The sequence below is a fragment of the Rhipicephalus sanguineus genome, chromosome 6, assembly GCF_013339695.2.
Source record: "Rhipicephalus sanguineus isolate Rsan-2018 chromosome 6, BIME_Rsan_1.4, whole genome shotgun sequence".
NCBI lineage: Eukaryota > Metazoa > Arthropoda > Arachnida > Ixodida > Ixodidae > Rhipicephalus > Rhipicephalus sanguineus.
Window position 1 is genome coordinate 158217616 of NC_051181.1, and position 17778 is coordinate 158235393.

Consider the following 17778-nt stretch of genomic DNA (forward strand, 5'->3'; position numbering starts at 1 on the left):
ACCTCGATAAAGAGTTGCGCTCTTGCTTTGAGCTCGGCAGCTGCGAGTGAACCGTTGGAGAGTCAGCATCGTGAGAGCGCGTTCCTATTTTGCAGGGCTTCCCCCGTACTCAGGAAAACGCTAACCCTGCGGGCAGACAATACAGGCGTTCCCAGTCAGCTGTGTTTCCATAACAAAGCAAAGGACAACACGACGCGAACGCTGAGAGGCGCATTGCCTGACACAGCGGTGCACTGGATACTAGTGATCAGCAGCGTGCTACAGCATCCTCGCGACTTGTCGCCATGCCCCAGCAACAGCAGCACAGCCCGGAGGTGGTGGTGCGTTACGGACTGGGTTCGTTCGTGCCCGCTAATGACCTGCGGCCGCAGCCGGGCGATCTCATCGAGATCGACCGCACACTTTACGCTCACTGGGCGCTCTACGTCGGCAACGGCGATGTCGTGCACGTGGTGGGCCGCAACGAAGAGGACATCCCCACGGACTTTGCGTACGTGCACCTGAGCAAGCTGACCGATGTGGCCGGCTACAGCGGGGTACGCGTCAACAACAAGGAAGTGCGCGCCAAGGAGCGCTGCCTGGTGCCTTCTTCGGCGGCCGAAACGCTGGAGCGGGCCTACGCCATGCTCGACCGGGAAGTAGAGTTCAACTTCCTCACCCGGAACGGGGAGTACTACGCAACGCAGTGGAAGTTCGGCATCGGATGGAGCGACCAGGTGAGGCCACTGTTGCCGTGCGCACGCAGTCGTCGAGGCTGACCGCGTTTTCGCCCTCCGCCGTCCCGCTTCCTGCGTCCCCTCGGTCACCAGGCTAAACTCGTTTTGCTTCTCCGCAACGGCCCCACCGCTGCGGCAAAGCGATTTCGACACAGCTAGCCGCGTCGAGGCAGTATGCAAAGTGTGCGCAAACCACTATTAACTGACGCGCGTGCTACCAAGCATCGCCTACCACTTTCACTGAAGGATTCCGCGCAATTAAGCGTAAGGTTTGCCCGGACTGTCTTGCAGTGCGACCGTACACAGCTTGACGAAAAACCCCTGTAAAGCTGGCTTTTGATCACAACGCCCACAGGCTAAGTACTGGAAATGATATTGCAATGGCCGCATTACGGACTGACCAACTAGCAAAACGAGTTCCTGCAGCGTGCGAGACCAGCGAGCGTGTCGCCACTTCGTTTGTTTTGTTCTCAGTTAGCTTGCTGCGCAAAAGAAATACCATTTCTTGATAACGCGGGGCAAGCGCCCCGGAGAGCTTGCCGGAAAAGTGGTCAAGTGAACCCGCAGAATGGTCACTTAAAACTACGTCGTTGTAGCGACACGATTATTCGGGTCACAGGAGTGAAGAATATTTCCCCGTGTGTGCATGCAACGGCGTCCCCTTTACGCGCCTTTCAAAGCCCCGCGGGCTGCGTGGAGGGGGGTCTGTGCAAGCTGCGAGGGTTCGCTAACCTCGCCTCCCTCCTCTCCTCTCTTGACGTGCAGGCCACCGTGACGCTGAGTGTGATGAAGCCTTTGGCGAAGAACCTCCAAGTGGGCCACACGACCTTCCTGGCAGGACTGCAGGCCGTCTTCGGAACGCCGACCTCAGCGGCCATCGCCAGGATAGCGCCCAGCTCACCGAGGACGCCGCAGAAGAACGCTCCCACGAGCGTCGCCTAAGTGGCATCGTGCGCGATGGAACTTGGCTGTTGCTGCTTCGCTTCGAAATGCCGCGTACGGACGATCACTCGCTCGCCTGTGCGGTGTGCGCTCACCGAAGAGGACGCTTTTCGCGGCGCGTAGAGACAGTGTGTACAAAGTCAAGCCGGTTTGTTAGTATACCTCGAAGAAACCGTTGTTGGACGAGGGGTTTTTCGCGCGGATAGAGAAATATGCCGCGTCCCGGGGCACGATCTCAGCAGGATGTTTGTCTCAGCCACCGATGGTCTGTGGACGCGGAAGCCTTCCGAGAAGGCATGCATTGTCGAGAACGACAAAAACGACCACCTTTCTTTGTGTGTGTTGCCCTGTTGGCGACGGTTGTTGGCAGTCAAATTTGTGATGCAGGGTACGCGAAGTTGAACGAACAAGTGTGACTTTTTTTTTTGTTATACAGGCCTTTTTTTTTACTTTTTCTACCGTTCCTTTTTGGAAAAGCAAGCTTTTGTAAATTTGTTTTTTTTTTTTTGTAGGTCACGTTTACTGCCCCGGCCAAATTACGCTGGCGTTCTCGCTTGAAGTTGTAGTCCGGACCTTCAGACTTTGCACAAAGTTTCATATACATAGGCTTTAAGAAATTTCGGCAGCTGTTTCAATTCCGCTCGTAAGTTATTCTGCTTGACACTGCCAGAGGCAGAAACTAGATGCTCGAGGTTAGGACGAGACCAAGAAAGACTTGAAGAGAGTTTTTGTCTTCCTAGTCATTACTTCCTTTGTGCAAAGCATGAAGTTCCAGCCACTTTTTTTTTTCGGTGACGAAAAGACACAGTTACCGTGCGTTGTTTCACAAAAACGATCACAAGTTTTAAGAAATTATTCTTAATTCAATTTTTTTTCTTATGCAATTATGTCCGTGCAAACATGTCTTCGGTACGCACGGATAGAAAAAACAAACAAGAAAAAAAATTCGACTCCGCGAGTGCTCTTGCTCAAGGAAGAAAGTGCATTGTTGCCAACTGCCTCGATTTAGTTTCTGCCATAGGCATTTCCATTTCTCATATTCATGTGTGACATTCGGGGACGCCGTTCCATCACTGTAAATATTCCATGCTTGTTAGTGTTTGTAAATAGTGTCACAATCATGTACTGTTATCTCGCAGTGTTTGTAAGTAGTTCGTACAGGTGGCCTTGTCACAATAGCCTAACTCAAAGCTAACTTTAAAAAAAGATTTAAATGAGCGCGCAGAGCTTATATATTCTCGCTCGGTGCATGTATATTTTGTTTTCTTACGAAAAGTGAACTGCGATCTTAGGCTTTACGAGTATAGCGAAGGCTTTTTTTCCAGTAAACAAATGTAATGCGCACATTTCACGGATGAACCGGTATGATATCGAACGGCCACTGCCTACTGCGTCGTTTGTACGTGAAGTCATCGGTAGAGAAACTTCCGAAGAGATAAATTGCGTCTCTTGTTCCACCGAAAAACTAGCATTTAAAGAAACAAATGTGCGTGATGGCGCGCACGCGATGATATTTTATGCTGCCAGAACACAACTTCGCTCCCGTATTTTTGTGCCAATGTGCCACAACGATCTCTGAAAAGCGAAGGAAGAGAGATGGTTCGAAGTGAAAAAAAAAAAAAAGGGTGCGCATAGGAAAGGATAGCAATATTTTTCGAGACCTTTGGATAGCGGTGGTCCAGATACCTGTGATTCTTTTATTTATTGTGTTTCCCCCACATCCCAGTTTTACTAATTTAACTTGTTGCGTCGAGCAGGTTTCAGCGCCCTATATGGAATACGCCGAAAAAAATTTAGCCCACGAAATGCGCTTTTAAAGAAAAGGCAAGTGAGGTGTCGAGTGATATAAGAGAGTGCATGCACACGTTGCGTACGAAAGTGCGATTTGTTGTGATTCCCGACTGAAAAGTCGAGTTCAAGGTATGGCGCGGCAGTGTATCGGACCTTTGGAGGACGTGCTATACTCTTGTACCGCGCTGTTGTTCTTTATGGCGGATGTGTTATGGAGAGGCGAAAAACCGATTGCCGGTGGGGACATGCTGCTTTCAGACGCGTGTCCAACACGCGTGTCTTGTGATGCTCTTTCTGGGCAAAGCTTTTCTTGATGTTACCAGTTGCAAAGCAGTGCCTCAGTATCCACTCCCATATTGTGACCGCTTGTATGTGCTACAGCAGTTTCTTCTTTGGTAACCAAACGAAACATGCCGCTGTTTGTTGTTAATTAAGCCTCGGTGATTCGGCATTTCCAGCACGAATTTGTCTGTTCTATACGGTGCTACAGTTTTTAAGTTTTCGTTCAAGTTTGACGGGATCTGTGGCGGGTTTGGCAACTGGTACAGCTATTGGGAAAGCTTTGCTTTCTGAGGACCACATATTTCTTTTTCTGCCCAATAACAACTGCGTCGCAGCTCTCTCGGCTACTTGTCGCGGCGGGATGCAAAAAAACCAAAACTATGTTGAAGACGAGGCGCTTCGGCATTTTTGCCGTTACCAATTAAACTATCTCTTTGTTCCTGTGCTCTCGTCCGTGACACAAGCACGGGCTGCGAGAACAACCTGCCCATTCTTTTCTTTTCGCATCTCCTCTTCGTTTGTACATACATGTTCACCACGCGCAATGTGATCATTATCACTGTCATCGTCACGATGTCGCACGCACCACCGCTTTCACCCCCCGCCCTGTGTTTTGTACATAGAACGCGAGCTTTGAGTTATTATTATATTGTTTCGCGGTAAAAGAAAAAAAATGCGAATGCAAATAAAGGAGCGTTACCAGAAACTCGTTTCTATTGTTCTTATGCAAAAAAAAAAAAAATCCTGCGCGCAGCTATGCTCGCCTCTCGGCGTATAGCACAGCTGCTTCAGCGGAGACAGTTCTTTGACCCACTGGGTACGCCGAGGACGGCCTTCCGTTTGTTCTGTAATCTGGATGTCTGGATTGCCCTTTGGCGGTTCAGAGATGCGCCTTCGAGGCACGCTTTATTTTTGTTTTTCTTGTCTTTTTTTACTTTCTATCGATGCGACTGCCTCGGAATTTCGCGGGGTTTATAACCGGAGCCCTGGGTACATTCAAAGGATGAGGTGTGAGTCAGGTGACTTTTGCACTCGCCTTCAGTCGGCGTGCTCTGTAGCTTTGCTTGAATAGGCGCCTCATCGGTGCTACATCGCGCAGTGGAGTGTTCAGACGTCACTCACTTTAAGCATTGCATCCAAATCCCTATTATATTATATTATATTATATTATATTATATTATATTATATTATATTATATTATATTATATTATATTATATTATATTATATTATATTATATTATATTATATTATATTATATTATATTATATTATATTATATTATATTATATTATATTATATACGATTACTCAACTTCCTCGTATCCGACGGCCGCTGACAAATAGAATTGCTTTTCTATCTCGTTTTGATTGCCGACTCGTAGGCTAGAAATGTGAAAATAATAATCTTTTTTTTAGTACGTGCCTAAATACTGAAGCCAGTACAAGTGGATAATGTAGCCATTGCGACAGATGCATTGTCAGAGAAACAATTTTTATTGGCCAACGCAAACATATAAATGTGTACCGCGAGGTCTGTTTGTGTTCTTGCTTCATTGCCTGGCAAACTTGGCCTACGAATACATTTAATCGTTTTCGCGGAAGCGGCGATGTCACGTGACCAAAAGCAATGCTCCTATACAACAAGCGCAAATTATGAAGCGCTGCAAAGGGAGGAAAAATAATAAAAAGGTGACAAACAAAACGGACTGACTGATGATACCGCGCGTTCTTTTCACACAGAACGTTTCGTTCAATCCTAAGAATTGAAGCCGTTTTAAATGGAGAGCTAGCGAAAAGCTTCAATCACAAACAGCTCTGCGAATACGCCGCAGTTGATCTTTCGCAAGTGCCACATGCTCCTTCCTATATTGTGGTGCCGATAATACTGATTAATCATTCTTTTTCGAAGAAACGTATTTTATAAGCAGATTTCCGTAAACTTCGGGCTATAGGGTTTTTTTACCGTTTCTGATGTTCGTTTTCCGGAAGTTTGCACCGTTGTGCATACACAAAACAGACGCGACAGGAACATCGCTATAGATGCAAGCTTCTCCACTTAAATGTCAAGCGTCTATATAACAGACTCGAAGCGGCCGCAGCAGGCGTGCCAGCAGACGGTGCACTATCTACCCGGCAGGTGTGGCTGTAAACAACTACGCTGTTCATTAAGTGTCGCGAGTCGCTTTTCGCGATGTTCCTACTTGGCAAGCCGTTATAGGTCGCTGACTAAACCTCTCATCTGGTTTACGGCTTCACTCTGCTGTGCCGATTGAGAAAGGACGAACAATAAGAAGAGGATGAAGGTTGGGATGTCACTCAGACAGTGTCAGGGTTGCTATGCGGCACTATAGGAATAAGGGAAACGGAGAATAGAGAGAGAGTGAACGCAGCATGCACGCGAAATAATATATATGTAGCTCAGTGAAAGCGCGTCGACCGCAATACTAGCTGATACTAAAGGTTTTAATCACAACATCTTCTGCCTATGAATCACCATTGTCTGATCCAATGATCGATTCCTTAAAAAAAGGTTACATTTTACGTGCACATTCTCGCTGTACGTCGCAATAGTTGGGTGCTCTAGTGAATGGAAGCTACGAGTTGCTATTTGTTCGTTGTTGTGGCCGACAAGGACAGGACGTCGTTCTGATATTGTGGAAACTCAGCGCCTATAGTACCAAGTATACGTTTTAGGCAGTACATACATGCATATACGTATATATACATGTGAACGTTCACAATTCGCTGCCGATTGGCTGACCCGAGTTCGCGCTCCAATATAGTCTCGCATCATTCAGACAAAAAATAAAAAAAAACAGAAAAAAATAACAGGGGCCAGAGCCGTTGCTGTGGTAGAATGGTTACGGTGCTCGGCTGCTGACCCGAAAGACGTGGGTTCGATCCCGGAAGCTGCGGCCGCATTTCGGTGGAGGCGAAATGCTAGAGGCCGGTGTACTTAGATTGAGACGGGCTCGGTGGGCCGCCTGGCGACGCCACTGCTTGATAGGACGGACAGACGAACGGAACGGGGAACGGCGTAAACGAGTATGTTGTGGCTGGCACTAAGGATGCGTTAATGTATCTCCCGAGGAGACACGGCTCCGAGCGAGTGGCAGAAACCACTGACGGTGTAGTACATACATCTCGAAAGGAGGACACGCGCCGAGGAGTCGCGGTGTTTGTAGGGACAAGGAGTCGACGACGGAGATGCCGCCCGCATACTATGAATACTAGATGTATACTATACGCCTTCCCGAACGAGCTGCCTCGCAGGCAGCGGGTTTTCGCAGCTGAGAGGTCCAAGGCCGCTTTTGCCGAGCTGTGCTGGGCGTGGACGACGCCGGTTGCCGCAGCCGTGCGCGCCGCGGAGCGCGGCAGCAGCGCGGCCGGGAAGTTGAGGCCGGCTCTCCCGCCCGACGCTCGATGACCTTGGAAAAACGCTGCCGAACAGAGAGCCGTGGTGGCCGCACTGCGGCTCTGTTTGTTTTTTCTATACTCGCTTGCACAGCCCGTCAGACCGCTCGTTTCTGCCGAAGCCGGCTTGCCGCTTTTTATTTTATTTTAATCGTTTATACTTTCTCTTCGTCTGTGTGCTTCTGGCTTTTGTTCATTTGACGCAGGCCGCGTCACATGTGTTCCTTGCGGGCTACACGAATTAATTGCGAACACGTAATTTCCACATGTATTGCACGTGTTAAGGCACGGTTACAAAGAAAAAAAAAGGGGGGGGGGTGAAGCGGGTTAGTTTGTATGTTTGCATGATTACTGCTTTCGGTTCTTTACGCATGCGGGTGGTGTTATATATAGTGAATACTGAATATCTTCTTTTAGTAAACTTCAGTTGTAAGTTCAGCCCTCGTCCTGTGCGTTTCTCCTATTACGCTGGCGTTGTAACGTGCCAGAGCCCTTCACATTGTCATCATGTACCAACTGGCCCAGAAAACCACACATACGCACCGCGCAGGCAAAGCTGATTTACAGCGTATGTAAATTAGCCGACACAGATCATATCGAGACGAGCTTTCCAGGTGGATTATAACAGTGTATCCGCCACAAACAGCTAGCGTCTCAGCGGCGGCTTTAAATAGTAGTCGCTGGCCGTGGCAGACGGCGAGCTTTGACTTGAGCAGGGTGTTACGATGTGGCTTAACATTTTCTTGCGTAAATGCAAAGCGCTATCTAAAGCCACTGTGCAGCATTGGAGCACACAATAAATATTTTTCAGTCATAGTTTACGAACCAATCAAGACGTCATTGTTACTGCGGTCTGTCAGGTGATAGCTAATTCACTATTCTAGCTCATAGTCTGCCCACAATAGTTTCGCTTGAAGGGGCTCTTTTCGCATTGTAATTTTTCTTCAAGGTTGCCCAAGGACGCTTGTTTGGAGATCATTTCCATTTAGCTAATTGAAATGCTCCAAAAATACTTTCTGTCTTGTATTCTCCCGGAAAATTCTGACGTCGACAAGCCGCGAAGTCGAGAGAAGTAGCTCGCAACAAAAACGTGCACGAATGAAATGCTGTCGAGCCCAGCGCAAAAAGCCGGAGTAATAATCGATTACTGCTGCTCACTTCAATGCAAGGTTTTTTTTTTTTTTTTTTTAAACTCGCTTAATTTTTTTTTCCTGGAGCGGGCAACAAACTGCTATCGATGTCACACAGTGTATACCTGCATCCTTCAATGCCCCGTCCGTCGCATTGAACGAATTTTGTGAAATGTAACGGATTGTCGAGACACTGAATGAGTTGACGTCCGAGCTGATTTGGCTAATTTGATTTGGTTTATTGATTCACTGAACATGCTTCTCGTATTCACACTAAACCTACGGTCATCGGCAATTTTAATCCCAGGTGCAACTTATTGCCACGTGCCTTCACAGCACATTCGCGCACACATTCCTATCATGTCCTGGCGTTATGAGTATACGAATATACATATGTATTATAATGGACGAGATAGTCCGTTATTCCGAGACAGCGCATGAAACTATACAAATAGAGGATATTGCTCTGTGCAAATATTCTGCTTAGAGAAGTTATAGGAAGCAAAGTCCCAAATGTTGTTCAAGCATTATATTAACAAGTTCGATTTCAGGCCAATCCCCCGTAGTGGGCGTGAGCCATCCAGGAGAACAAGAAGAAGAAAAGTGGCGATCGTGTAGCCAGTTTCCCCTAGGCGAAACAACAAGACAAAACGAACGTTCGGGCTGCAATATATAGGGGCTGAATACGTGCAATCAGGGGGCGTAGATGCTTAAAAAGAACGCCTTTTTAGAATTCTTAAGTACGCATTTCTTAAAGAAGCGTGAGTATGCACGATGTCTGGCGATAGTTCTGCCGCAAACTCTGCCGCGCAAGATCACCGAGCCGGTGTTGTAGCGACGGCAGCGCAGCAACCGCGCCGAGGCAACAGCCGCTCAAAAAGACCCGCAGAGAAGCCTTCTTCCCCGCGCGCACCTTCGCACACGCGGTTCACGTCCGGCAGACAGCCATCGATCTGGGCCCGGTGGTTCCCCGGGAACGGACGCCTCTCCGTGGGTGTGACGCAATGCCCGAACGTTCGTCGCGCTTCCCCGGCAGCGCAAAGCGACGGTCTTCGTCGCAGCTGTAGCGACGGCGTCGAGGGGGAGTCTCGATCGAGGGAAGCGCGACTCTCGATCGCGCGCCGGCAGACGCTCGCCTGATGTTTTGGGAACGCTGCCAACGAGGTCTGCTTCGCATGCACGACCGGCGGTGGTACCCGCTGACTGCACAGAAAAGCGCACTCCACGACGAGCTGTGCTGCATGCAGCAGTGCCGATTGTGCAACGCTTCAGCCGAGCACAACCGAGCACAGCCTCACTCGGCTCGCACCCGCAAAGCCCGGGTGAAGCTGCTGTAGCGTAAAACTTGCACGTTTCTCGATTCTCCCATCACCATGTGGCAGAGGCGAGTATAATGCGAACGGACAAGGATGAAGCATTGTCTTGTATTTATGCATACTTTTTTTTTTGCAGAATGCGTTCACTCCGCGCAAAGTGAGCTATCTGCACTCGGCGCCTTACGGAGCTGAGCTCTAGCCTCCTATAACTTTTTATGCTTACTATTTAGGTTATATATCTATACCAATTTTGCTTCGGGTTGCAAATCCTCCTATTTTTTTCTATTATTTTAGCATAGGCTTTAAACCAAATGTGTTTTTGGTGGTACGCGCTATCCCTCCACGCTATATTTGTTCATATCTCAAGGGAACGTACCATAACATATAGACGTCGCAGGCAGTCGAGGAGTTTGCCTCCGTGCGCCAGCTTGCATCGATCACGAATTTGCACGGTGGCGGTTAGCGTGCACGCCGTCTGCAGTTTCTGCGGCGGCGACACAGCCCGCGGCGCTTCGTGGAGGCCGGGCGACGTGGCGGGCGGATACAGAGGTGCGACGCGAGCTTCTCGTCACTGGCCGGGTGATCGCAGCAGGGAGCACGTCGGGCGTTCTATACCTGCCTCAAGGCATCACGTAAATGCAGAAGGAAGTAGCTGGCGTCATGATGTGTATACCTTCATTTAGAATGTGTCGCTTGTTCGTGTGGTTCGCACGAACACTGACATTACTGTAATGTTAAGATCTTAAATAACAATCAAGGCTTCAGGGGAAGTGAAGCAGGGGCGTACGCAGGGGCAGTGTTTTGGTGTCAGGACACCCGCCGAAATTTCTGAGCACTGGATACCCCCCTTCCCCTTATTTCCACCCGTATATTCATATAGATATTACAGTGAACGAAACAATTACCCTTTCGGATATATTAAAGCAGAAACATTACTAAGATATTGTTTGGGTATATGCTCTCTTTCTTTTTATTTTTATTTTCCGGCGGCGTATAACAGTCCCGAAAAACATCTCTGGCTACACCAGTGGATTGAAGTATCCTGTGTTGGCGGTGTTGGCTCCAACGATATTCCTTGTTTGACGATCATTTATCGTTGTCTTAAATAACACTCACGCGACTCTTCTCGTCTTGCGTGATCTGCAGCTAATTTCTTACATTCACATACATATAGTCAAGGTAGAAGCATCCGGTGCGATTTACGCGTATCGACAGCGGATTAAAAACGTTTTTTATTGAACTACAGGTATATTTCATCGTTCCTGAAGGCCGTCTGTGCGTCTCGAGCGAGGAAATCGCCCTGTACGAAATCATTTCGACATTTATCGGTAAGACACGCTCGATACAACGATAGCAGTGTCCTTCTTATCTCTTCAAGCACGTCGTGCAAGTCACTTCTCTGCACACACCTCTCTATCGCAGCTCATATCTGGGGGAAAAAAAGCTGCGTAGCTCAGCAGCCACGAAACTTGCCACGTCGTGCGATGTAACGTGCAACGCTTGTAAAGGCACAGGCGTAATATACGAGACCACTGAGCAAACAGCAATAGTACAATACTAGAGAGATGTAGGCTCTCATAAAGAGAGAGATACAGTTATAGTGATCCATTGCGGACGACTCCTCGACATAGTTGCCTTAATAAAGAAGAAAACTATTGCACAATAGTCAGAAGTTGCCAGGCAAATGTACGCGTGCTTTCCATGCAAAAGCTGTAAGAGGAACAGCGGATCTGTTTCCTTTCGTACAAAGCCCCCTACACTCATTCTATGCAGTCGCGTGTTCCTCGCCGTATAGTGACAGCTGGTTTTGTTAAGTCTCGCCGCACCTGCTCGCGAAGGGTTGAAAACATGCCGCCTTCCCACTGACAGCGCCTCTCCTAGCGCGGTTACTGCAATCAGGCTCGATGTGCTGGGATCACTGCCAAGGAGTGTCTGTTCACGTCTCTGTATCTCGACATCACTCCCCCATTTACCTCCTTGCGTTTTTTTTTTGTATTTGTTCTTATTCTTAATGCAGCACAGCGAGAAGGATAAACGAACGCAGTGTGATTGCTTCGTTTCTTGCACGAGGAAACGCCGTCTTTTCAAGGACAACGAGAAACAAACGACACAAGTAGGAGGAGAAAGAAAGCAAGGGTAGAAGCCCGTTCGCGGCACAGGCGCTGTTAGTTCTGTCCACATTATGATTTGATAATCGAGCTTTGGCTGTGACACGCCCGCCTACGAGCTTCTTTACGAAGATGTGAAGCAACTCGGGGAGAATACGAATAGGCGTTTATTCTTGTAGAGCATAGAAAACCAAGAGGAATAAGAAATAAAGGATGAGAGACGACAAGAAATGGAAAGTAAAAGAAAGAAAGAAACATCATAATCGTTTGAATATATCCTTTACTCCGTTTAAAACATGTATGGATTCGTCTGCAGTGTTCCTCGAGTAATAATAAAAAAGAAATAACAAAAACCATTGTGGCTTAAAGGCAGTTCTGTCCTTGAGGATAGACCCACAGACGTCATTATGAAAGAACCCCGCATAGCTATAGGACAGACACGGCATTTCTGTAGCTTCGAGTCGCATTACAATGACTGTTCGCATTACGACAGCGAGTGGTCGGCCAAAAAGGGAGTCCGAGTCGTTTGTATAAAAGGCTGCTTTTCTATTAATGCAACTTCCATTATTCTTGCAAACACCTTTAACCCAACTGTTCTGTTGTACTGCCCAGTGCTAAGTAGATGCCGTAAAATCGCGCACATACGAAGCGACGTTTTTTTTTTTTTTTTGCCATTCCTAGAAGACTGTTGTCACCAGTATTGATTCGTATCACTTTCGGGAGAGGTTTCACTATCCTCATTTTCTTTCACCCATTCTCTGTTTCTCGGATTCTGCTCTGGATTTTCTGATGTATAGAAGAAGGTCATTTAGGACCGGAGGCCAGTATTTGGATTCTAAATAAAGACGTTCTTTTCGCCACCGCTGACGTTGGCACGTAACAATCGCTTCTGAAGTTTTATTCTATAAAGCAAACTTGTTTTCCCTTTGTAGGAGAAAAGCAGTCAAAATGTTTTTGCGATGCGATACACAGACGCCTAAGTTCCTTCATAATGCGATAATCGAGCACCATTGGTGCTTTTACTCCTTATTGCATGTAAAGGCGATGTATTTATTGAATAAAGCCATTAAATAAACAGCAAGCGCGCAATGCGCCAGGCTTTGCATGCGCACCATGGTATGCGCGTGCTGTTCACGCGCGACAGCTGAAGGGCAGCTGCAGCCAATCAAAACAGCTAATTTGCAGGCATAGGCCTATCACCAATCGTCCTGCCACCTGTGCCCGGTCTACCCTAAGTTGCACGACGACGTTTTACGTCTCACAGGCACACGTAGTTTTTCCAGATAGGCGTCGCTACCGGTTGCAAACTAACTTTGGGCATGTAATGTCATTTAACTGATACTAATAACTCGACAGACGGCTGCGCTTTCGCGTTTTCTAATATCGGCTCCATGAATGCGGGTGCCGATGCTGGGAACGATATTTGCTACTCTGTGCTCAGCAGCAGCGACAGAATTTCATAGCACGTAAAGCGAAATTCATGGCCACTCCAGCGAGCCTCCTTGGCTCTCTGAGTATTAAGACTGAGTACAACTATAGCTTTCACAAAGACACACGCACAAAGACCTGCCGCGGTGGTCTTGTGGTCATGGTGCTCGACTGCTGACCCGAAGGTCGCGGGATCGAATCCCGGCCGTGGCGGCCGCATTTCGATGGAGTCAAAATGCTAGAAGTCCCGTGTACTTAGATTTAGGTGCACGCTAAAGAACCCCATGGGCAGTCGAACTTTCTGGAACGCCCCACTACGGTATCTCTCGTAATCATATCGTAGTTTTGGGACGTAAAACCCCAACAATTATTACTATTAACGGTAACGTTCACAACGATACACCTTTTTACTCAGGCAAAGCACCATTACGGTCGCTGTCCATGTAGTACATGCGCAATCAGACACGTTCCGTCCCAATAGCAGTGCTGTAACAGACGACCTAGGGGGCGGATGGAACATTTTTCACAAGGACATGCTGCAATTTTGTGTCAGCAAATTCACCACTAATCTCGAGGCGCACATGTTCGACGCCTGATGTACATGATTGGGTATCGGTGCGCTACAAGGTCGGAGCAAGCACGATCTTTGTGACGTGGTAATAGAGATATATTCAGAGGTTGGCTTGACATTCTGGTTTTATCAAGCGCTGTTCCAGACGTGCTTTTGTTAATATTGAAAACGTTCTGCCGTACCTACAGGGTGACGTCAGCATGATGCCTAGTTTGCTTGTTGTGAAGCCTAAGTGCATTTATCCGTAAGCAGAACTCGGACTTATTTCACGAGCTATACATTGAAGCTGGGGCTTTGGTAGGTTAACAAACTGACACTCAACATAACCACGAGGCGTAGCGACTGCGCAACGCTGGTTGGTCAGGAGGCAATATATATGCAGTTGGTTGTTGCAGAGTTTTTTATGTGACCTCATTTGGAGCCATGTACAGACAGGTTCGCTGTTAAAGAGAACACTTGCGGGCAGGGCATGTCCGAATTTCGCCTTCTTACAAAATCATAGGGGCTAAGATTTGCATAAGGCTAATGGTGGTTGACAGGTGTGACACTCTTTCACAGTTGTGGGAGGGGGGGGGGGGGGACACCATTGTGAAAGATGCTTATGAGAGTGTTCCCTTTAAGAGTGGACCGTACTGTACATTAACTGTCGGTACTAGATGGCTGCAGATGCGCCGTGCAGGAGGCGCTCCCCGAATTCTGCTTGGTTTTACTACTATACGCGGCGCGTGGGCTTGACGGGTGAGGTCGCTCGTGTTGTGGCATGCAGATTCGGCGGAATGCTCGCGTGGCCCGGCGACCCAGTCTGGTGCAGCGCGCGGTGTATTTTGGGGGCATGAGGGTGGGCTCGATGTCCCGAACGAAGCCACGACGACGCTTAGCATCGCATTGTGAGCATCGGCTGAGCAGGCTCGGCTCGCTGTATAACGGTGCTCGCCGTTCGTTTACTCGCCAGCGCGAGCCAACTCCGAAATACTTTACGAGCCGCAACCGCGAACGAGCCGCAGCTGTCGCCTACTTGTAGGCACCGCGCGCGTGCCAGGCCAGCGTTTTCAACGACTCGCCGCGCTGGCGTGACTGTCTGCAGGCAGCACTGCGCTGTTGAGAGCGCGCGCCTGCAGGCCTATACGGTTGAAGAGAAGCGAAAAAAAAAAAAAAACACGTAGCACACGCTGATGCGCACTTATTTCAGACAGCTGTTGCTTCGTTGACATTTCGTTCTCTCCGTTCGAAAATTCTCATTCGTTAAAACCTTCAACCGCATAGAAAAAATCGGCAATTCATTTTTACTAATTTCAGTACCCTAAAGGCCCCAGTCACTTGAACTCTCCCTAACACATGGGATGATTTCAAGTGAGTACACACATTTTATTATAAGCAACATAAATACACCGCGAAGTGATGAGAAATGCTGGTTTATAACGGCTGCAACACAAACGTGCATATTTTATATAAAGATGCCCCCGTGACTACTTCCACTTCAAGTATATAACGTCATTTTGACGCCATTTAATAACGGAATCAGCACGCGCAGCGAACACGCAAGCATCGTGACGTGAAGTTGCTCCGGACGGCTTCGCGTGCTCATCACGCACTCGGTTCAATCGCAGTTTGCGTCAGTTTCGGGCGCTGCATGGTCAAAATAATAATAATTGTTGGGGTTTTACGTACGAAAACCACGATATGATTATGTGCGACGCCGTCGTGGAAAGCTCCGGAAATTTCGACCACCTGGGGTTCTTTCACGTGCAGCAAAATCTAAGCACACGGGCCTCTAGCATTTTGCCTCTATCGAAATGCGACCGCCGCGTCGGAATTCGATTCCACGTGGTGAAAATCTGCTGCAGTGCACAGTGCCAAATAGAATGGTACAAGTCACCCTGAATGGACAAAATAATCATTTCAATCTATAAATAATCGTGAGCTACCAAGCGTAGACAAGGTGGTGCTTATGCGTGTTGTTTTGGGCCTTACAAATTTTTTGTGCTATCCTCGCGAAGTGACAATGCAGGCGACGAGCGAAAAGCGTGCGTTTGTTGGCAGCAAATGCATATCTTTGGCATTCCTTGAGGTGCATTGGTCTCAGTGTTTCCACAGGCCCTCATTTAAGTTTGTTTACTCTTCCGCATTAAAATTTATTTATTTATTGTACCAACGTGCGACGTCCGCCCATGTAAAAAAGAGCCATATTAAGACAGCCCTATTGCGTGGGTTGTTTTTGCTAATGTCAACTGCTAATGTCTTAGAGCTTGTAATATCCTTGTATCTGCGCATTACTCTGTGATAACAGCACAGCTTGTTACGGTCTTGCGTTAACTCGAATATGTGTTTTCATGCGCAATGCGCATGTTCGAGACGCCCTTCTATCGCTTGATCATTGTTCCACACAATACGATGTATGTCCTCCCTTCTCTCCCTTTTCGTTACTTACACGCTGAATGCTGTCTCTGGCGGAGAGAGCAGTCGTGGCGCCTTGTCAGGCCCTTGTTTGTGTTTACATCAATTCTATTTACAAACAAATGCCGCACTTATTGCCAAAATAAACATATAGTTGTCAAACTGCAGGGTGAAGGCACCCTTCTCACCTATCTCTAATGGCTCCTATCCCGCGCGTGTCTCTTCCTATGTCTGCAAGTCCGCCTCAGTGGTACAGTGGTTGTAGTGCTCGGCTACTGACCCGAAGATCGCGGGTTCGATCCCGGCCGCGGCGGTCGCATTTCGATGGAGGCGAAATGCGAGAGGCCAGTGTGCTGCGCGATGTCAGTGCACGTTAAAGAACGCCAGATGGTCCAAATTTCCGGAGCCCTCCACTACTGCGTGCCTGACGATCATATCGTGGTTTTGGTACGTAAAACCCTGCAGATATTATTATTATTATTATTATTATTATCCTATGTCTGCAAGTTTCCCAAGCTCCTTGCCACCGTAGCTTAGCGACTGAAGTGTCGCGCTACTGAGCTAGAGGGTAAGGGTTCGACTCCCCGCCATGGCGACCGCATTTCGATGGGGGTGAAACTACGCACTTGTACACCGATTTAGGTGAACGTTATAGGACCCCATGGGCATGGTCGTAATAAAACATGTTGTTGGGCTAAAGTTTGTTTGGTTCTTCGCTTCGCGTTGCGTTATTACCTTTTGCACAGCATGGGCGTTGGCAGGAGGGTGCAAAAAAGGCAAAGACAAAATCCTGTCGACGCCCACGCCCATGGGAGGTCAAAATTAATCTCCGGAGTCGTCCGCTACAATGTCTGATAATATAGCGTGATTTGGGCGCGCAAACAACGCACAATGTAATTTTTCTGCTCATCTAATTAGTTGTACAATATCTCAACGACCGTATGCTATACGGCTAGTCAAAACGCATAACTTGACTTCATCCTCTCGATCTCGGCTGACTTCCCGGAAGTACGCAATGCTAATATCTGTAACGCAAAAACAACGACAGTCTGAGCGACACCGCAGCCAAGCCAAGGCTGCGTTGAAGCCAGACACACGGAGTTGTCGTCTGCGTGGAGCAGGAAGGCGCCTGCATCTCGGCCTCACCCCGCCTCGCCGTCTCACGAGAGCGCACTCGTCGTCGTCGTCGTCGTTTTGGTGTTTAGTTTCGGCGTCGCTCGCTGCATGCGACAAGTCGCGACGCGAGCTGCCGGCAAGCGAGCGAGACAGCAGGCGACGACGCGATGCTGCACAAATACAAGGAAAAGCGAGGGAAAAGAAAAAAAGAACAGCGAGAGCGATACGGGTCGACACCTGCTGCTCGTCGAGCAGCAGCATGCGGCGCCATAGAACGTCGACGAAAGCCGCGGCCGCTTTCCATGCCGAACACCATCGCCGCAATACGTAAAACGGCGGCAAATGAAGAAGAGCAAAAAAGAGATAAGCATTCAACACAGCACGTGGCGTGAGCGATGCAGCTGCGTGGGCGTGTCTCGAAGCTGTTTTCGAGGCTTTCTTTCTCTTCTCTCGCTTCTTCCTCGTTCTTGCGCGCGGGAGCACATGGCAGCGCGAAAAGTTCACGACGACATTGTCTCTTAAGAGATGCTCGCGGAGTAGAGATTAGACGAGTAGGCATATGCGCATAACTT

The 17778-nt window shown here is 48.3% G+C and overlaps 2 protein-coding genes across 4 annotated transcripts in view; one reads left to right on the top strand and one right to left on the bottom strand.

The window, feature by feature from the left end:
• The window catches only part of LOC119396879 (serrate RNA effector molecule homolog), a 66572-nt gene that overhangs the window by 45330 nt on the left and 3464 nt on the right, over positions 1-17778 (bottom strand). The window lies entirely within an intron of this gene.
• LOC119396882 (phospholipase A and acyltransferase 3) lies at positions 11-2432 on the top strand. The gene is made up of 2 exons (XM_037664240.2): positions 11-716; positions 1482-2432. Exons 1-2 carry the CDS (start codon positions 285-287, stop codon positions 1656-1658), a joined length of 609 nt encoding a protein of 202 aa, XP_037520168.1. The 5' UTR covers positions 11-284; the 3' UTR covers positions 1659-2432.